The 21807-nt window shown below is 51.1% G+C and overlaps 1 protein-coding gene across 7 annotated transcripts in view; it reads right to left on the bottom strand.

Moving 5' to 3' along the window:
• Positions 1-382: 382 nt before the first annotated feature.
• RBPMS (RNA binding protein, mRNA processing factor) overlaps positions 383-21807 on the bottom strand; it is a 173708-nt gene continuing 152283 nt past the window's right edge. For 4 of the 7 annotated variants that reach the window (XM_047856503.1, XM_047856505.1, XM_047856506.1 and 1 more), the window contains 4 exons: positions 16027-16160; positions 14119-14188; positions 6676-6779; positions 383-603 (listed from right to left, as the gene is read on the bottom strand). In XM_047856503.1, the coding sequence (XP_047712459.1) occupies positions 6765-6779; positions 14119-14188; positions 16027-16160 (219 nt within the window). In that variant the 3' untranslated portion in view covers positions 383-603; positions 6676-6764. Of the gene's footprint in view, positions 4020-6675; positions 6780-14118; positions 14189-16026; positions 16161-21807 lie in introns of all 7 variants that reach the window. The other 3 variants (XM_047856499.1, XM_047856502.1, XM_047856501.1) reach the window with 3 other exon arrangements.

Here is a 21807-nt window from a genome sequence, read left to right as displayed (position 1 = left end):
GGACCAAAGCCAGGCCTCTTTGTCCAGCTGTCGGCATGCCATTATGTAGAAGCTCCTGGACGCTTCTGACCGTCCTGGGGAAGGGTCCTACTACAACGGGGGAGATGCGCCTAGGACTGCAGGATGCAGCTCTGTCCCTCACACCACGGTCCTAACGTCCCCTGGACTCGAGCCAGGCAAGCAGATGGCTATACATTCACAATACGATTCCGGAAATTTTGTAACGTTTAAAAACATGCCTCAAACATGCGGCTTGGAAGAAAAAAATAGATATTTTTAATAACAAGCATTCAAAAGTCAAGCACAAAAAACTGATCCAACCCAGTGTAAAATCACCCGTCCTCTCATACTTAAAATGTTTAGTATAAAAATACTCACTCTCTTGGTTTTATTGACATCTTTTATGTTTCGTTTGAAAATATGTCCAAACTGTACAGAAAGGTCAGACCATGCGTTCACAAATAACACACTATATCTTAAAATTATACAGTGTAAAAGAGTAAAACATTTTTATTATATTTTTTTCTTCGAGAAAAACAGATGTGTGATAGAGGCTGTGGCAAAGTCTTGAAGGGATCAAAACTGGGCAAGGTTTGTTCAAGCCTGAAACAGAAAGAACACGTGTGAGGGGAGACCTCACCCTCCTCCAAGCTTGTGGGACCGCGCAGGGGAGAGTACTCAGGGCGGAGACCCCCGGGACATTCGTGGGGGCATCTCTGCAGCAGCCTGTGTGCACAGAACAGATTTCCTGACCCTCCAAAGATCCCTCACGAGAGCAGCAACGTTCTCACCTTAGATACATGGGCAACGTATTTCTCTCTTACCAGAAACGTTTCAAGACCTTCTTCCTCTGCACTTGCAAGGAAATGCTCACATGTGGTTTGCTTTGTGGCAAAAAAAAAAAAAGGGGGGGGGGCGGCGAAGGGGCAGTCTTGGATCATCACTGAGACTTTGCTGAGTCCCATCGCGGTCCTGTGTTTGCTTCACCTAGGTGAAGACTGCAGAACCTCTAACTCTGTCCAACTCCATTTTCTCACCATTCTACCAACACATCAAACTCCTAAATTTATGGTTGTGGAAAAGGTACGTAAAGGGGCACCTGGGTGGTTCAGTCAGTTAAGCATCCAGCTTCAGCTCAGGTCATGATCTCAGTTTGTGAGTTCGAGCCCTGTGTCAGGCTCCATGCTGACACTGAGGAGCCTGCGTGGAATTTTCTCTCAAAAATAAATAAAAAGGCACACAAAGGTCTATGCAGAAGTAGCTCTGCATACACTAGAATTTTGAACAGGGAAATGCTTCTGTGTGTGTGGGGGGGGGAGGAAGCTATGAAGAAAATGGCATTATTAGTAACCACCCATCTAACTATCTGAAGTTAAACTGATTTAAGAGGATGTGTATTTAGCAGTAAATCCTGAAGTGAGAAGCATTCTGTGAACAAACATCACTAACCGGACGAGCTAATACTCCTATGCAGACCAGACCCGGCAAACCCTGGCACGGCCTGGTTCGTAGATGACGGCAGAAGCAATGGGCCGCAAGTCAGAAGATCCAGCATAATTACCACAGACCCATGGATCACGGTAAAATCCCCCCAGAGAGAAATCGGGGTGCAGCTTTCGAGGGCAGGGATCTGGACACTTGGAGCCTCAACTGTAATATGCGGGTGACACTCACCAGTCTCTCGAGCCCGCTGCCACTATTCAGTTGGTGCCAGTACATCAGTTAACTGTGCTTTTCACAGGCCCAGCCAGACAGCCCTGGGGTTGGAGATGCTCCCAGGTCAAGCTCTGCAAGGCTTGACCTCCATGACCCTCCACCCTTGCCTCATCTTCTCAGCAGAGCTCTCTGAAATGGCAGGAGCGCAGGAGATAGACTCCTTCTGGAAATCTCACTTTGACCGCTCTGCCTCCCCCGGGGGCCCAGCACAGGCGGGGGGATCACCGGTCACTTGGCAGATGGTTGGTGATGGAGAAAGCAGAGTGGGCCGGGACTATGCACACCCCATCTTAGGTACACGTCACAAGACCTGTGACACTTAGCAGGGGCCGCTCTTGAGAGCTACATCCCATTGCCGCACCCTGACTTGAACCTGCCTGGGGCACCAGGGTCCCACACTCCAGGCGTGTGTGGCACGGAGCAGCCCCGGGCTGGTGGCAGGGGCCATGGCACCAAGCATGATCTCTGGGGCTGGAGCAGCTGACCTTCCTAATGACCCCGTGACCTCACAGTCCCTCAAATGCCTGACCTGCTGCCCTTGAACTACACTGAAGGAGCCTCCCCACCAGACTGGGAGGAGGCAGTGCCCCCTTGCGTCCCCAGGTCTGGGCGGCCACAGAAACGGAAACCTGCTTCGAGGAAGTGGACACGAGATGCTCTCTCCCCTGCCCTCCTGCGGCTTGTCAGGTCTGGAATGACAAGTTCCACGTCATCCCAAACTTGATCATGGGCCAGCAGTCAGAGCTGTGTGTTGATTCCAGGAAGCCGTTTCTTAGGAACAGCAGTCACCCTATGGCTGTTCCTACTTTGGAACAATTCACAGGGGACGGTGCTCGGCAGCCCTGGATGCTGGGAACCTGCGGGGCCTGCATGTGGGGCTCGCACAGCACCATCTTGGGAAGGCAGCCCAGATCCCACGTGGGGACATGGCAAAAAAAGAGGGGGGGGCAGTCTTGAATCATTACTGAGACTTTGCTGAAACCCAGGCTGCTACACTGCCTTCAGGGACAGAGAGGAAGGACTGAACGGACAGGCGGAGGAGCACAGGCCATGTTCCATGTGTGTGCACACCTGCCCGTGGGCTTAGGCTGGACCAGGCGCCCACGGTGTCCTCCAGCCCTGGGCAGGGGCCCGGCGGGTCTGCCTTCTCTGCTCAACAACCATCCTTGGGTAAGTGCACGTTGCTACTGCTGGCCTTTCTGGTTCCACAGCCAGTTCCCAGACAATTGTCCCCATCGCTGTCAGCTGTGCCCTGGACATTGCTGCCGTGACCTCAAAGGCACCACCTCTGAACCCAGACTCACCACCTCACCGTAACACGGCTCCAGCTCCCGCCCCCGCCACTTGTGTCACTGTCCCTCCACCCGGCCCCTGGTGACACGGACGACTGCTAATTCCCGACACCACCATCACCATCTTGGGTTTGCCTCTCCCGGTATGTGTTTCTAACTTGATTCTTCATTTTGCTGCGGGCAAGGTGACAAAGCTTCTGAAAACCCCTCGCCTGCCTCCCCAAGACCCAAATCCCTACCACTTCCCTCGAGGCCCTCAAAGCTTGGTCAGAACCCACTTTTGACAAGAACCTGTGGGGCATATGCTTACATCCCCCTTCTTCTGTCCTCACAAACTCCTTTCTCAGAACTCGGAGGGAGTGCCACCTCTCCGGCCTTCCCTGGGCACTTCAGCCTGCAGGCCTTTCTCCTCGGCGTCCTCACGAGGAGTCCTCCCTGTCCAGGCCATTGGTTTGGCCTCCTGAAGGATAATTTTCCTCCCTAAGACTATGTCCTCGTTTCTCCACCCCAGACATCGTTACCTGCGTGTAGCAAAACTTCCAACACTTGCACTCTGGGGCAGCAAAGGAGACAAGAACGATGGGTAATAAATGGCATGTGACCCTAAGACTTGATCACACCCCCCTCTGAGAAGCACCCTCAGCACCTGCATGGGGCAGCTCTGGCCCTGATGGGGGGCTGCCCCAGGAAGCAGTTTGGGGGGCAGAGGGGGTGGGAGGGTGCTTTTGGCTTCCCCGGACAATAAGCAGCCATCACTCGGTCCCCTTCCTCCTGCACAGGAAGCAAGGTGTGTGGGGCTGGGTAATTTTGGCTGATTAGAAAGGCTTTGAGGTGAAAACCCATGGAAGGGAGGAGGGAAGAGAGAAGAGAGGGGAGGAGAGCTGATAGTTTCCCGAGCTTTTCCATAACTGTGCCGTGTAGATGTAATTCTCACATGGGAAAAGAATGCGTCCACATTGCCATAGATGTTCCCAGACTGAACAGAAGGTCAGAATGTGGCTATTTCAGTCCCTGTAAACAAGGAAGGGGTTTAGCTAAGAACGGAGTTCAAACCTTGGAATGTATTAACAAGGACATTTTAAACAGAACACAGAGACATCCGGGAACACAGAGCACCACGGAGGGGTGGGGGCTGGGTGGGGGGGGGGGTCAGGCTCCGTTTGCAGGGTGGCCTCTCCCCACAGAGCCTTTCCTGAAGGGGTGGGGGCTGAACCACACCGTGCACGTGACAGGACACACAGGGAGGAAAATGCACGTAGACAATCTAGTCTGGGGTCAGGCACAACAGTCTCCATTGAAGAGCACGGAGAGTGCTGCTCTCTGAAAGAATATTCTACAATTAGGAAACCTTTCGTGTCAGTTGTCCTCAAAAAGGTCGGCCTGTGGCCCTCGGTGCAGGGGTTGCTGCTGGGTTTGGGGCCAAGGCACTTGCCGGCAGCTCAGGAGCGACGCCAGCCCTGGCCGTGGCTGCTCCTCCCGGACTCAACTGGAGCTCCTTCTCCCGACAGTGAGACTGTTTCCCCCATCGTTCTACATGCACTTGACCTATTTACTGGTGATTCTTCCCCAAGAGTCTCTCCAACATGTATTCATTTCTCCCCCAAAGTCAGGTAAGGACTATCCCCCCCAACCCAACTCCCAATGAACATGGGACACAGTTTTCATTTTATACCTGTTGGCCTAAAAAAATCAAATACCAATATTAATTTGTAATAAAAAGCCTAGCTACTAACATTTAAAAACGCTCATAGTCTCGAGCCTCCAGAACAGTCTTCTGGAGTTGGAAACTCCTCCCCCACATTCTACACACACACACCCCCGGCCACCTCTCCCCATGTGCGCCTGTCAGCCCCAGAAACCAGCACAAAGCATGGGCCAGTTAGCTGCTTCCCCGTGTGGGTTCCAGCTCCACACTTGGCCAGAGAAGGCTCAGCCTCCTCACGGTCCAGGCCCTCCGAGGGCTCATGAGGGCAGGCCAGAAGCAGTGCTAATGTCAGGCCTCCTCCAAACTCGATCTTCCACGGACGGCCCCAGAACTGGCAAGTCCCAAGGTGAACATGGCTGGTGCCGACGACACCTTGCACCCTGTCTAGCCCATGCTGGCCAGCAGCCCGCAACCCAACTCAGCTCCTCCCAGAGTCCCGGATCCACCCCCACCTCTTGTCTGCTCTGGGTCACCAGGCCCTTCCACTGTCTAAATGAAGTCACCCTGTGCTCCAGCTGCCGCTTCCTGACAGGGCTGATCCGCATTTGCCCTGAATTGCTGATGTTTGGGTCAATTTATTGCATTAAAAAAAAAAAAAATCATTCTAACTTGCTTCCAAAAAATTGTATGGGTCCTTAAAGTTTGCCAGAGCAGAGGGAGAAAAGAGCCCAACAAAACTTGACTTTTAAGAAAGTTTTACCAGGTGATATCGGTAAGAACAGCATGGGCATTGCTACTAAAAGAACCATGGCAAAAGGAGAATCTGATGTGTTAGAAAGCTCTGGAATTAGTGGGATAAATATTAGCCACCCTACATGATGTGGAAAACGTTTACCTGTTGTAAGTTTGGTCAGTGGGAGAAACCCATCAGTGGGGGAAAAAGACCCCAAGTGCAGGTTGCTGGGTTCCTGTCCAGGCAGGAGGAGGTAGGATCCGAAACCTGGCACCCGAGGTGTGTCTGCCAATGGACGGGCGCTATTCTGAGCAAGAAATTACCTAAGTTCCAAAAATGTGCTAACGACCTCCTTGGCTAGATCTGCTTGGTTCTCTGTCCTTAGCAGGAATCTTGCCCTCTTTCTGACTCATCTTTTCTTGACAGGCCCCTTTTAGGGATGAAATTTGCTGCCTTATTTGGGCCGAGACATACCGCCGTTGGCCTGCCCTTGGCATGGCTGTTGTTCAAGGCCAAGTTTTCCAGAGAGGCTAGAAGCCCCTTGTGTCGCACCCTGCAGGCCGGTCACCTCTGGGAATGCTACGTTATTGTTTTAAGACAACACATGCTGCTAGAAGCTGATGAATTAAGGAGGAACAGCTGATATCAACTGAAGAGATGAACAGATCACCAAATCACCAAAATCACCCTCATCACCCAGAAGGAAAGTCCAGAGTTGGAGGAATTCAGTAAGAATCCTACCTCAGTTGTGCCCAAGGGCAACCACTTTTCCCAAAGAGGGTCACAAGAATGTCTGAGTCATCAGGAAAGGGTTGCACTATGTTCAGTATAATTGGATTCATAAGTCAGAAGGAATATATACATACTACATCTAAAAAAGAGTCTCACCAAAATGGTTCATTTCCAAAAATGGTCTAAGTGCTCGAAGGGCAAAGTGTCGTTGATCTGTAAACCCCCTCAGGTAGAACAGCTCCTTCCACAGGCTGTGGGCCAAGGCAGTGTGGACAGCCTTGCCAGGCATCGGCCCCACCAGGGAAGGGTGAGGTGCTGCAAGAGCCTGCTCTCCCAGGGTGCCCTTCCCTATGCAGGCTGGGGCTGGAGGAGCTAATGGAGAGCAAAGCCCTGACCCCAGCGTTCCCCACATCATGTCTCCGCCCAGAGCACCCATCAGAACCATCTGGGGGTGGGAACACCCAGACCGCTGGGCCCTGTCACCCAGGGCCTGGGACTACCTCCCACCCTGGTCTGACACCACCGTGCCCTGCCCGGCCTCTGACCATGGAACTCACCGGCACGCTCCAGTTTCGTGGAACAGCTCGAGTACGGTCGCCACCGCCAAAGATGGCATTAACACCCACAAGACAGATCGCAGCCACCATCACACACCTGGAACCTGCGATGGAGGAAGAGATCAGCCATTCACAGGGTGCAGTGACCTCCAACCCGGGGCCGGCCCACTCTTCGGGTTCCCTGAGGCCTGACAGCCAGCCTGTTCTGTAGGGCAAAGAACAGAGAGCCAATGCCAAAGGGACCAAAGGTCTCCGATGCGGAGCTGGGGGACAGGTACCACGTGAGAACGGCCTTACACCAGCGGCACGGAAGCTCTCGGCTCAAAGTCTCAGGATGTGGTCAGAGGGGAAGGACTCTGGCAGTTGAGTGTGGCGCCCAGGGGGAAGGGCACCTGGAGAGAAGCGTGCCATGGGAGACGCGGCCTTCACACACTCACTCAAGGGCACGAGGGTGTCCACCATGTGGCGGGGCAGAGCAAAGGTGCACACACAGTCCCGAGACCCGGGTCCCCGGGACCGCTCAGAAGCCCCATGAGGAGAGGGCTCAGGACCTGAAGGCCCTCCCCCAGCCCCCAAAGAAAGGAAGCGCCCCAAACCCAAACAACTCCAGGAGCTGCCTCAGACCACAACTTTGGTCAGCCCAAGGCCATAAAAGCAATTCTCCAGGAGGATCCTGGGCGGTCACATGCACCAATGAGCTCGATTTTGCTCTAAGTACCTTCTGGAAAACAAAAACTAAAACGAAACATTTGTGACTATATCCCATTCCCTAGGGTTTGAGAATTTTGAAATATGAAGGTGCTGAGATCCAGCAAATCATAAATTCTTAATATTCTTCTGCAGGCATGACTGCCTCTGAGCCAGCTGGTTTTCACGAGAATTCCAGGGCCGATGCAGGAAGCTGACTCCCGGCACGAGGACGCCAGAGGCCGTGTTCCCCGTAACAGGCCTGAATGTCCGGCCCCGGGCGGTGCTACTCTCCTTCCTGCAGAGGGGCCGATTCAGACATGCAGCGCTTCATGAACGGGGGCGCACAGGGTGCTGCTGCAAACCTCAGGTTCCCCTTATGGTCTCACTGGTTTGCTGGCATGGGATGCAGCTCCCCCACACCCCACCGGGGTTCGGATGGAGACTGGACCGGGGCTGAAATGTCCTCTGGGATCACAAGTGAGGCTGACGGAAAGCCTGCCTTCCTAGGACAGCTCTCTTCACAGAACTAAGGAAAAAAGAAAATTTTCCCCAGAATTTCACTTTAAAAATATTAAAAGAGAAGTAGATGAAATTCCAGTTTCCTAGGAAAGGTTGGGTCACTTGAGGACAGGAAAATACGCGTCTTTGCAAACAAAACCCATCAGCGCCCCGCACGTCCTCCATCTGATCCGCACGTGCCAAGAACTTTCGAGGGAGGGCGCCTCGGGTGCCTCCCAGGAAGGCCAGACCAACACTGCACTTTCAGGATGTCCCACCGCCAGCCACATCCCCCCAGGGTCTGGCAGCACAGGGCAGCACCACAGCAGCACCTGTTGTCACGCCAGCTCCCCCATCCGCCATGGGCAGGGACGGTGCACGCGCCTGTCTGTTCTACAGGGACCCCGTGAGAGGGTGCCCCAAAGCATAAAACACCAGAGGCAAGTCCAAATTGTATTCATTTTCAACTTTACAGTGAACACGCAGGCCTTCTGAACTTCCCCTTCCAGCCGAGAAGGAGGGAAGGTTGGGTGGGGGGTGGGGCAAGGCCCTCGTAGGTGGCCCTGACCTTTTCTGTGAAGGCACCGGGACCCTATATCCTGGTCTTCAGACGCAGCTGTCCTCTTTTGACTTCTCCCAGGGACCGTCAGGCAATTCTCCTGAAGCACGTGCTCAGGGGTGTTGAAGCTCTCCCCGCCAAACTCACAGAAAACAGGTAACAGGCAAAAGCAGGGAGATCACAGCTTTGGCCACACTTCCTGACAGTGGTGTTCGTAGATGAGCTCAGTGGGTGCTTCTGTGGCTAGCAGATGTCTGTGGCCGTAGCTTAGGGCACTTGCGAATGCATGGCAGTGGCTGGAAGGAGTGCCCCGCACACAGTCCCGGACCTGCCTTTACAACTCACCAGGAACCTACCAGACCCCGGGCTCAGGGAGTCAGAACCAGGGCACGTGGCTCCTCACTGGGAAAATAGAGACGCCGCTCAGGGAAAGCAAATCGGCACCCAGGGCTAAACTGCAAGCTGCCTGGGCACATTCTCTGCTCCACAGTAAGCCTGCTGCAGCACAGGCCTGGGTGGCTTGGCAAAGGGGAAGGCAACAAGACTGGAGAAGTTAAATTCTTCTCTAAACTTGAGTTAAGTGAGTCTGTTCTGAAAAGGGCACCCACATAGCTCTGGGGAAGCTCTGGGTCTCCGCTTGAATGCTAAGGGCCAGGCTGACCCTGGCCCCTCTGCTCTCCTGTGACATACGGCGCCTGCCGGCCCAGAACATTTACCTTCCTCCCTCGCTTGGCTTGTTTTCCCCTTAGCACTTCTTACCGCCTGACTACTTATGTTTAATTGTAGTGTATCAGCCATCTTGGCCCTGTTACAGAAAGCGAACTCTACGCAGGCAAGGATTTTGTCTGCTTTCATTGCTCCTGTAACCTCAGCAGCCAGAATACTACCTTGCTTGCTGCAGATGTTCACTGGATAAGTTACTGCATTAATGAACTTAAGTGAGACAGGAGACGCAGTTAACAGGAGGAAGGGGAGAGGCAACTCAGGCACAAGCACCGTCCTGGTTCCTGGGCATGTGAGCTGCGGCAGAAAGCATGGCGCCTGGGACTCTTCTAGGGAGAAGGCAGGGGTCCCTGCAGGAACCACAGTGCTGAGTTCCAAGCTCTGTCGTGACCTCCAGTGCCTGGGGCTCCCTGGACAATGGCAGCATCCCCAAGACCCTTGTGCTCATGGCCAGAGACAAACTAGCCCGTTCCTCCCAAAACAAAACATAAGGAATACATACACACAGCTTTACATTCCAGTCTTAATCTCTTGCCATGTCCTTCGCTCCTTTGTTGGTGCTGTAACTACATGTGCTTATAATTTCTGTGCTATGGTCTTGGTCCATGGCCAGGGAAATTATAGGAGTTCTTAAAGAGCACCCTCCTATATCCACCCCAGCTCCTAATTTATTATTATTATTATTTAACTACATTTGGATACCCAACAAGAAAAGCTGTGTAACTCGCATTCTCTGTAAAAAGTTACTAAAAACCTGCTCATGCTGGGGGTGCCTGGCTGGCTCAGTCAGAAGAGCATGCGACTCTTGATCTCAGGGTTGTGAGCTCGAGCCCCACATTTTGTGTAGAGATTACTAAAACAAAAAAACAAAAAAAAAACAACCCAAATTTTAAAATAAACAGGGGCGCCTGGGTGGCTTAGTCGGTTGGGCATCTGACTTCAGCTCAGGTCATGATCGCACTGTTCGTGGGTTTCAAGCCCTGCATCAGGCTCTGTGCCGACAGCTCCGAGCCTAGAGCCTGCTTCAGATTCTGTGTCTCCCTCTCTCTCTGTCCCTCCCCCACTCTTTCTCTCTCAAAAATAAAAAAAAACTTGCCCATGCTTTCCTGTTCTCAACATATCTGGAAAATGGATCATTTTCAATGATTAGCACATAATCTGGGGTTGTCCACCTCATGGCTGGACCATTAGCAGAACTCTAGTGCTGTGCAGACATAGCTTGTAGCCAGACTAAACACCATCAAGCAAGATGATGAACAAACCAAAACACCAATTACACTTACACCTCTGATGGCCTTATTTATGCCACCAATGACAGTAAACACACGCACACCCACACGTGCCTCTGGGACCTTCCTAACAGGTTCATCCTGGAGCAGCCTGAGTGCTAACTCTCTTTAAAACGTGTATCCATGACGCCCAGCCGTTAGAACTGGAGTTCCTTAGGGGCACAGGCCTTGTTTACATTTTTATATTTAGTACATAGCAAACACATAATATATGTTTATTTACAGAATAAAGAGCTTGCTTACTTTTCTCGTCTAGTCACTGATTTCCCTTTAGAAATAGGTCAAAGTGAGTAAATGAAAACTCCCTGGGGGGCCCCTACGAAACAGGCCCTGACTGTTGAGGATCTGGAAGTGCGGCATCCCAGTGCTCCACACATTGGACGTGACGGCCATCTGAGTCTGCTTACTGGTCGTCCTATCTGACACCAGACGTCACTCCTGCTCTAGTTTTCTATTCGGGTGCCATCTCTCCACAGAGGAAGGAAGTCTCCTCTGATGAACGGAGGAAGGCCACGTGGCCTAGTGGTGCCTCTGGTGGCACCTATCCCACATTTGGCCTTTTTGATTCATTTTATACTAAAACGTTTATTATTTCATCAGAACCATGGTTTTCAATTCTAATTTACATTTCCCTAAAATTACATGGCCTGGATTATTAGCTGTCTTGGAAAGGACTTGATCCAAGAGACTAGAAGGAACCTGAGTGATGGATCCACCCTGAACCGGTCTAACTTCAGGCAGGATGGGAGATTGGAGTCCTGACCCCCAAGCGTGGTGGTAATGAGTACAATCATCCATCCTCTTTGCTAATACCTCTCCTCTGCTCCCTCTAGACCCCGAGGAAGGAGTCAGGCCTGTGGCCCAAGTTTAGCTCAGAACAAACGATGCATCCACAGGAGACGTCCCATCTGCACACAGACCCGACAGTTTCACCAGCCACACATCTGAAGGGGGAAACTGCTAGCTCGCCCTTCTTCGGCAGCCACTGCTGCCTCTAGATCTCTGGTAAGATAGGTCCATGGGGAAGGATGATCTGGAACTTGGTGGGTGGGTATAAACAAAGTGAGATCTTATTGGCTGGAACCATGCAACTGCTTAATGATCGTTCTTCCCTTGGCCTATATAAATGCTTAAAAAAATCCTTCCTTAGGCCAAATGCCACCACTATACTTTGCCAACTGAAACCGCCAAATTCAAGTGTATTCTCTCTTACTCAACCTTCCTACACCATTCGATACTGCTCACCGAGCAGCTCCCCACTGCTAAACTTCCGGGCTCCAGCCTTCCTCTGCAACTCTGGTCACTTCATTCTCGATGAGCTGCTCATCCTCTGCTGACCTTCTACATCTTGGTGAGCCTCGAGGTTCCGTCCTGCCCACCTCTCTTCCAGTTTCCACAACTTCTTCAACCAGCCACTTACACTGAATGCCAGACCTATGTCAACCCATCAACTCTTTTGTGAGCTTCAGAATCTCCAGTTACCTAACCCACGCCGCCTCCAGGTGGACACCTACCAGCCTCTGAAAGCTGAGAGGAGCACAGTTGTGGGACATAGAGGTGCACACAAGCAGTGCCTTCTGGAGCCACATGACAGCGCTGTACCAGCATCATCCTGGGAATGGAGGGAAGGTCCCTCATGATGAAATGACTGAGGCTTTTCTAAGTGAAGAAGCAAGTGCTGGGGACACGCCATTTAAAAAATTAATTATGGGTATATGGATGTGGAACATGGAATCGGGAAGTCCTGCATGTAATGGACCCACCCTAGAATACACCTCAAAGCTTAAAAATGGTTTTTTCAGGAAGAAAAAGTCTTCCCTAAACGCTAAGTTTTTAGATTTCAAAAAACAGTAACACTTTTAAATTCTTTTTTAAATTTTTAAATGGACTGCTGACTTTTTTCTAAGAAACTACATTTAAAATAGAATTGCCATTCACTAACATTACCATTTCATATAAAACAGATAACGGACCATAATTTCAGAATAAGGGACAAATACAAGTAGTTTTAGAAAAGGAATCTAGGGGTGGCTGGGTGGCTCAGTTAAGCATCTGACTCTTGATTTTGGCTTAGGTCATAATCTGACAGTTTCTTTCTTTCTTTTTTTTTTTTTTTTTTTAAGTTTGAGACACAGAATGTGAGTGGGAGAGGGGCAAAGAGAGAGGAAGACAGAATCCCAAGCAGGCTCCATACTGTCAGAGCAGAGCCCGATGCAGGGCTCAAACCCATAAAACTGTGAGATCATGACCTGAGCTGAAACCAAGAGTTGGATACTTAATCGACTGAGGCAGCCAGGCACCCTTCATCATCTATTTCTTAGAGTTCAAGCCCCAGGTCGTGCTCTGTGCTGACCCTGCATTAGGTAGAGGTATGTACATAATTTTACAAGAACTCTTAAGCATTTCTAAATGGCTGAAGGTCTAGTTCATGAAAAGTTTCATGAAAGTTTTTCTTCTGTTTTGTGAAGATATGATATAAACTAAGAGAACTGTAGACCATAGAACTGTAACATTACATAGACTTTCCTCAATTTAAGGCAGACTCCCCAAATGTACACACCATATTAGAGTTCAGAATAATGGTGCTTTGTATTTAACCGAAATTCAGTCAAGATACTGAATTAAAGAAGGCATCTGGAATTTTATACAAATGATATGTTTACAGGAAAAGAATTTATTTGGGGGCGCCTGGCTGCCTCAGTCAGTGGAGCATGCAACTCTTGACCTAGGGGTTGTGAGCTTGAGCCCTACGTTGTGCATACGGTTTACTTAAAATCTTAAAAAAAAAAAAAAAAAAAAAAAAGAAAGAAACCCCTCATTTGGTGGTTCTCGGAAAAGGCCTAAAATAAAATGGCACGAAGATGCCATTTTTTTTTTTAACTTTTTTTTTTTTTTCAACGTTTATTTATTTTTGGGACAGAGAGAGACAGAGCATGAACAGGGGAGGGGCAGAGAGAGAAGGAGACACAGAATCGGAAACAGGCTCCAGGCTCTGAGCCATCAGGCCAGAGCCCGACGCGGGGCTCGAACTCACGGACCGCGAGATCGTGACCTGGCTGAAGTTGGACGCCCAACCGACTGCGCCACCCAGGCGCCCCAACGAAGATGCCATTTTAGCATAGTGCTTCCTTCAGGATGAGAAACTTTAAGGAAAGCCTACTGGAAACAGCACACTGTTGGCCTTCAGTCAAAAGATTAGGTATTACAGAAAGATTAGAACTTACTCAAAGTTCTACTGTGCATGCATGCAGGGAAAGGTAATTCTGATAAATCGCTAAGACTCCCACAACACAGTACTACGTGCACAGGGGGATGAGGCGCGCCTGTAACCAACGAAGGTGGCTGTTCAACGCCAGCAGCAGGTGAACCGCTGTTTCCTAGCCAGACGTGCAGACACCTGACGGGAACACTAGCACTGGCTGCTGATTTATGAAGTGGAAGGCCAGGCCTCGGTGTCTTAAGCTAGAGTACCATCTGTCCCTCTCCCTCGATCCCAGGAGAAATCTCCCAGAGAGACGCGGCACCACAGAGGAGCTCCGCCGCGAGTTTACGGATGGCGGGCGGATGGCGGGCAGACAGCGGGTGAGCGCAGGTAGCGAGGCGGCTGTGGGCGCAGGGCAGCGTCTGCTTTGGACGGGATGCATTTAGGCGCCTGACGGTCTGTTACTCAAGCCAAGTACTTACATAGTATTCAGCAGAACTGACGGGACTTCCAGCCCTGAGAAGTAGCCTCGGAGGGAGGGAGCCAGCGCATCTGGAAAGACATGTGGGGAGAAGGCAGTGAACCGGGGCTCCCAGTGGACATTCTTGTTCCTCACAGGGCATCCTGTCGGACGGCCACCCCTTCACTGTTCAAAGATGGTGCCCTTTTACATTTACCAGTGGGCAGGACCCCCCCACCCCCCCAGGGGCTGAAAAGTATCAGAACAGGGCCCTGAGAAACCTTCCACATCCCCTGATGAACACAGGGGCCGAGGTCTCAGCGAGGATCCAGCTCTGGAGCACGCCGGGTCCAGCAGCTCCCATGCTCCCACTGCTGGGCTAAAGTCTGGCCAGTGAGTCCGTTTCTGCACTCACTCAGCAAGGCCTGGGCTAGGAGGCAGGCTGCCTAATGGTTTTCTAGGCAGGGTGTGGAAACGTCTACCTGCTTTGACAAGGAAGGGGTGGTTCATGACCCATCCATGCCAGTTGTCTGGCCAAGACATTTTTGAGATTCTGCTCCTGGTTCTTTTAGAAAAGGGGTTCTCTGGCCTCTCGGTACTGTGGGGTACCTGGTACCCCACGCCCTCTGCTCACTCTGCTGAGAAGGGCCCATAGCCCTTTCTCTTCCATTAGGTTTCTAAAATGGAAGGCCAGCAACAAAACAAATGGATCAAGTGATGCTCTGTCCACTTAGCAGAATGTTCCCGGTCTTACGCTGAGGAAAACGTGAAGAAACAACAGAAGGGCAAGTGCACTTTGGCTTTAACAGATATCCATCTGTTGGCAACGTCCGTTTTGCACCTGAGCCTTTGGACAGAGGCAAAAAAAGCCCATTCACCACGGCTCCTCTGTCCTGGAGGAGAGAGAACAAATCACACCAAAGAGATACTCAGGAGGGCTGGGTGGCTCCCTCCCAGGGTGACAGGAGGCGAAAGATGGATCTATGACCTGGGTCTGGCCCATGTTTCTAGAGTAGAATGCAATGCTGGAAGGAACTTCGCCCTGACAAACCTACTCCAATGGTTTAATAAAACAGACTTTGCTGGAGAACCCTCTTTTCACATGGCATCTTACATCTCCAAAGCATAAACAATAAAGCAGCATTCTGGGGGAGGTGGAGAAATCAACTGATATCTGGGTATTCTGAAGGACATCCCCATGTGCACAGAACCCAGTGGGGTCAGGATCCGGGCTCAGGCTCCACTAGCTCTCATAACTTGATTCTAAAGGCTGGGCTGTGCAGGAGTGGGCCCCAGACAAAGCTGACACAGGATCCCTGGCCTTCTGTCCTGGCACACATGCGCAAGTCCTTAGCGTTTCCTTCTACCCCAGGACTTCTTCACAGGGTGGTTCTCTCCTCTCTGGTTCTGAGTCAGGGCGAGGGGCCATACCGGGAGACTCCATCCCAACCTGGGGCAGCAGCATCTGGCCTCACTTATTCAGGAAATGGGAACCTAAAAGGTCCACAGATGCATTTTGAGCTTCTGCCCATACCAGGAATCATTCTGGGGATCTCCTGAGGGACTATATCAGACATTCCCAGAAATCAGGTTACCAGCGCCAGAGGGCTGCCCCCGCCCTCACTGTGAGGGGGCAAAGCTGTGTTCCTTGGGAGGCACCAGCAGACACTAACGCTCATTAAGGCAGGGCCAGGGTCATCCAACACTCAGTAACAATTAAGAGAAGGGACCAGAAACTCTTTGCATGCAGGTACTAAAAAAAAGGTCACTTTAGGAATTTAGGAGCACATGGAGGATAAAGGAGAGAGAAATAAAGGAGGGAAGTGCGGAAGGACGGGAAGGAAGGGGGAGGGAGGAGTATAGGGGTGCAGGGGAAAAGGCAGAAGGGAGGAAAGGAAGACAGAAAGATGAAGACAAATTTCATACCTACCCATGGCTTATGGCTTTGTGCATCTGAATCCACTTGCTCACTAAGCAAAGGGCAGAGTTGGAGCTGCCTTCCTGAGACAGGTGGTAAAGGACAGGACTGGGACACAGCCCCGGGGCAGGTGGGGGGCTGGGAACCTAAACACACAGCGGGAGGGGATGGGTCTGTGCACGCTGGAGCCGGAGGGAGCACAGTGGTGGCGACTGGTGCTGCCTGGGTGTGGGGCTGGGGCGCTGAGCCCCATGAGGCCAAGACATGTTGGTGTTTCAGAGACACAGGAAGAGGGAGGTCTGACCAGGGGGTGGGGGCGCAGTGGATGGCATGACTGTTGGTGACAGTGACTGCAAGAAGGAAGCCCTTCATCTCCCACACACCCACCCAGCTTCAGCTAACCTGTCATGCATGCTGGGCCTTCGCCACCCACACAAGCCTCACACGTGAGCACCGTAGTCAGCCTGGCCTAGAACCCCCAAGTACTCCAGGGTGATAAGCAGGCGGACTCTGGGCTGTGGGGTCCAGGATAGACCGGTACTCAGCTCAGCTCAGCCCATTGGCTGATTCTCAGGGAGGATGTGGTGGTGATGGAGTCAACAGAGGCCCTGAAATTCATGACTCTCGTGCACCATGGCTTGGACACCACTGCCCTTGCCAACAAGGTGGGCCCTTCTCACTGCACTACTTACTCCACAGACATCCAAGCCTGCCCCTCTTTCAGGTCTGAGGTGCAGTGGCACCCATTTGCCCGCAGAGGGCAGTGTCGTCCCCCACCAAGGCAAGGATGAGTTTCTCCCCAACATTCCTGGGCAGCAGGGCAGGTAGGGAAGTTCAGGAGCAAACTGAGCAAATGGAGTTCCCAGCAGGGAGCTGGTCCAGGTGAATAAGCTGTTTTGTGCTAACCACTGCTGTCCTCCAGGGGGTGGGGAGGACACCCACTCGAGCTCCTTGTTCTGCTGTGGCTTTTGGCCCCAGATCACTAGTAGCCACTCCTGCCCATCGCCTAGCGGCTGCTTTCGTACATCATAAACGCTGGGGAAACTCGTGGTTCCCTGGACTCCCTCTCCATGGGCAATTCAGCAGGAATGAGTCTATGCAGTTGACCTTCCACGTAAGACAACGATCCTGTCGTGTGCGCACATGCGCACGCACACACGCACACACAGCCCACTCACAATCCTGCCTACAATCCCAGCAGCTTCTCAAGTCCCTGTAAGAACCTTTAATGATATATATGATCCAAACTAACACTGACTCTGTGCCAGAAACTGCTAAACACGCCATCAGATTATGACCTGCAAGTCAAGAAGCAACAAGACCCTGGGACGCTTCTCCACGAGAATTTAGCGATTACCATGAGTTCATTACCCAGTAAAGTTAAGGGATTACCACTAGAATTTACTATTGGGGGGGCACTGTTTGGGGTTCTACCATCACTCTTCTTTAGGCAGGCTTTTCTGAAACACGGTGCCCCCGTAGGATAACACTGAAGTCTCTGACACCTCAGCACGGCACCAGCTCCTGTGACTACTGAGAGGTTGGACAGGAGAGGAGAGCACCAGAAACAGAAATAACTCAGAGCAAAAATAAAATGGAATGCTAGAAAAAGTAGTGAGTATCCATAAAAGTAATTTCTATCCTCTTCCATTTACAGATGAGGAAACTAAGACAATTAAAACAGATACAGACAATTAAAACAGATACAGAATTCCCATTTCCAATCATGTTGCCAAGGACAGGAGGACCTGGACTGGTCTCTACAGACCAGTCTTTCTGCAGTGATTTGCAAACAGCACAGTGTAATTATTTGCACTGACTGTACTACCTCCTTCTGGTGACTGACTGCCATCCTCACACTTGCCTTTAGAAACAGTTGTGAGCAGTGCTTACCAAGGTGCCTCGCTCAATTAAGGGTAGTGACCATTAGTAAATACTCCTTGGCTTAGCTGTTTCCTTCTCCATGAAAGAAAGGGGTAAGTCTACGACCAGTGTTTCTGAGTGTGGTCCCTGGCCCACCAGCATCACCTGGGAACTTGTCAGAAATGCAGAAACCCTAGGAGAGAAACCAAAGCACCTGCATGTACCAAGCCCTTCAGGAGATGATGACGCGCACACCCAAGTTGAGACTCACACTGTTCCTGAGTGAGGTTTCCAAAGTGTGTCTGGAAGCAGGCCGCCTAGAGATGCTCTGTGGTCAAGTAAGTTTGAGAGAAATGCAGTCTCTGCCCCTTCGGCAGATTCGAGATACACATTAAGCACATTACAGACTCTGAGAAGTTCCACAATGAAGAAACTTATTAAACTTGATTTAACCCTGGGTTTCCCAAATTTATCTGACCACAGAATCTTTTTATTACGTAGCACCCGCGAATGCTGAGAAGGCCCCTTCCAGGGGTGACTTTTGGTGGATCAAGGAGCTGAGGCATGCCAATATGGCATCCAAGTTTCTAGCTCTTAACACAGCTAATTACAGCGGGAAGACCACCAGCCCAGCTGGTGTTCTGGATGTCTAACCTAATCTGTAAGACACAGTGAAGACTTTCTCACCTTTCCTGACGGAGATGCTGTATGTGAATACAGGTTTCCCTAGCACCGTATATTCAGAGCCAGGCTCTCCTTCTGAAGGCATGGAAATTCACATTTCTACACTGTCTGCAAGATGGACCCTGTCTACCCTGCTGGGGTTTTCCCCACACTGAACCAACTGCAGCCAGACACTCACACATTCTTTAGTTCTAACCAACCCTGGCCCGCTCGCTCTAGGCCTAAGGATCCACTCTGAGCAGCATCACCAAATAAAGCAGGTCAGATCCTATAGCACACTGTGCTGAAGGCTTCCAGGCTAAGGAGAGGCAGCCAAGCCAGAAGCACACGTGGTCCAAGAAACTACAAATCCATCAAAGAGACTGGATTGATCTGCTGTACAAAAAAACGATCATTTTTATGGAATTATAGGGTTCTTTAAAACTGCACTCCTACCCCCTGCCATAAAGTGTCCACCAAAATTGGAAAAACACTTTTCAGGAATTTCTGCTTCATGAAATGAGGCCCACTGAGGATCACTCTGAAGGAACATCCTTCCCCCATTCCACCCCACCACACCCCCCCCCACACCAAACTGCCAGCCCATCCTCTTTCTCAGCAGACATAGAGGGCAAAAAACGCACTCACCATTCTTTACTACTTGTCTGGCATCTAATATTCCTTGCCTAGGGCCACTGAACAAGTTGCCATTATCTAGGCAAAATGTCAAGGTCTACGGTGAATCGGTCCAGAGGTGAAGTCTGCCGTCTGACCTACCCTGACCTCCGGAAAGGAAGTGAGCAAATAAGCTCTGGCTGGAGAAGGTCACGATGCTCCAGCCCAGCCCAGAGCCCTGCAAGATCTCCCCATCTGAACTGGGGGGACATTGCTGGGGCTTGGACCCAGGCAGCGACAAGATCTAGACCTCCTGCTAAGACCAGTCAAGGCTGGGCTTAATTAAACGTAAGGCTTCAGAGATAATTTTCCCTCCTGAGCTTTTAGACTCTTTCCCCGTCTGTCCTAAGCACAAGCCAGGTTCTTGCTTCCAAAGAAGCATGTGAAATGTGCTCAGACATCCCAGAAGTTCACTCAAGACGCCACTCGGGTCGAGGGCACCCAAGCATGTAACATCCTGTGTCAGATTAAGTCCACAGCGGCTGCTTGTCATCCATATTTAATTCTGTCAGTCTGTTAATTTTTAACTATGTTTGCTATCGAGGGCCATTAGAGGTCCCAGGAGCCGAGCCCGGTGAAGCGAGAAGTACTTCATGGCAGAGTGGATGAGGCTTGAAGTTGGGGTGTCCCACTTTCCCATCCTGTCACGGAGTTCTGGCCTTCCCCCATTGGCAGCACAAATCCTGAATAAAACATGATCCCATTTGGAGTGGATTTTCTTTTTTCCCCCCTGTCAGAATTGGTTTTCTTCAAGGAAAAGTTCACTTTCTTTTTATGAAGGCTACATTTTATATTTCCAAAGTTTCTTCGTAGCCCTGGTTTTGTTTCCAAAGCAGTTAGAATTCCCGTACTTCTGGATGGTACATGGGTGCCCGTTCCTAGGAAAGGAGGCCAAAAATCAGCGCCTGCCTCCCTCAGTGCCACAGCCACAGGCTGCCATTCTTGCTCTGGTAGCGAATAAAGCCCGGGCCCTTAGGGTTCTCTTGCTAGGGTGCTCGTCTTGAGTCCCGATATCCTAACTGCCTCTAATGCTACAAAGGGAGGGCTCAGGAGCCTCTGGGCCGTGGCAGATCAAGTTCTGACAAAAAGAAGGAAATAGAAGAGCTATCTTAATAATTACAACTCCATGCCAAGCATTTTACTCTTTCCCTCAACATGACCCCACGAAGTAGGTACTTACTCATTCTTCCCACTTAAAGATGAGGAAGCTGAGGTTCAGTGAGGTTAAAATGAGCTTGCTTAAAATCCCAAAGTTAGCAGAGTGGGTGGAAATTATCATTAAAATCAGCCTGTCTGTCGGAGCCTCTGCACCATGGTACTGCGGTGGTCAGACCACATTATTTGTGAAGGGGCTCTCACTGCTGATGAGGTTGGGGAAGAAGACGCAGGCTCTAGAAAGTTGAGCCTTAACAAAGGACAAAATGAAACATGCTTTGTAAGAAACCCGTAAAACAGTGCACCAAATGAAGGTAACCCTGCTGCTCCCTAGACAAGAAGAGGCCCACTTTGAGCCACGCTCTCAACCATGGCCATGGTGAAGTCGAGGACTCTTGTTGGGATCCACAACCATGGCCAGGGCCATAGAGCACTAGGGGACTGATTCAGGTTTCTGAACAGCTGCTTGCAGTGTGGTGAGGTTTGGGTCTCAGCAGCAACAGCTCTGGCTAAAGGAACATCTACCCCATTAACTCTGGTGAACTGACTTTGGCCTGCTTCTGAAGACGCTGGTGAGGACAGGCCAGATGTTTATGTCTCTCACTGCCTTAGTGAGGTGAGGGCTCCCGAGTTCTCCAGATACCAGACAGCAGAGGGGATGAGATGGACAGAAAAGGTAAGGAAGGAGAGGGAACCTGCTTGGTCAGGGTGGGATCCCCTGGGGGTTCAGCAACAGGCCATGGTTCAGCCAAGGCACGAGCGGTAACTAACTCTGCCACCTGGAAATGAGGCTGGGTAGAATCCTACCGGATGGACTGGGGGAAGAATGAGCCAGAGAATCCGGGGAGGAATGGGCAGGATGAGCTGTGGGTCTTTCTCTTCTCCAGTTTCTCTGATAGGAAAGCAAGATAAGACAACAGCTGGAAAGTTCAGGGACAACGGGTCTGAGTAAAGCAACATACAGGAACCATTTGGTCTCTCTGGGAGTTCAGCTGTTTCCCACTCTTGATCTATTTCCTGTCAGGGAGAGGTTTTCTCCCAGCAGGCGTGTCCGGACCCAGCTTCGGGGGGAGACTTCCTATGGGGACAAGTCCTCCCGGTGCTGACACAAGCTCCAGGGCTCCACTGCTGGATGGAGGGCAGGTGTGGTCACACTGGTGGCTGTCCCTCGAGGTCTCGTTTATTCTTTCCGACCTCTGGCCTTCCATTTGGCTGAAGCCATGAGGACTCTGCAGCATCAAGTGTCAAGACGTGCTAGATGCCCTTCGTGCTTGAACTATCACAGCTTCACGAGTAGCCAGTCCTGGGATTCATTCTCCTTGTTGAAATTCTCCTTGTTGAAATTTCCTTGAAAGGCTAACCTTTATGAAGCCCTTCCCATGTGCCAGGCACTCTTGTTCTACATGAGGGATTACTAGTCCTACTTTACTGAAGCCC

The sequence above is a fragment of the Prionailurus viverrinus genome, chromosome B1, assembly GCF_022837055.1.
Source record: "Prionailurus viverrinus isolate Anna chromosome B1, UM_Priviv_1.0, whole genome shotgun sequence".
NCBI lineage: Eukaryota > Metazoa > Chordata > Mammalia > Carnivora > Felidae > Prionailurus > Prionailurus viverrinus.
This window is presented reverse-complemented; position numbering and strand designations above follow the sequence as displayed.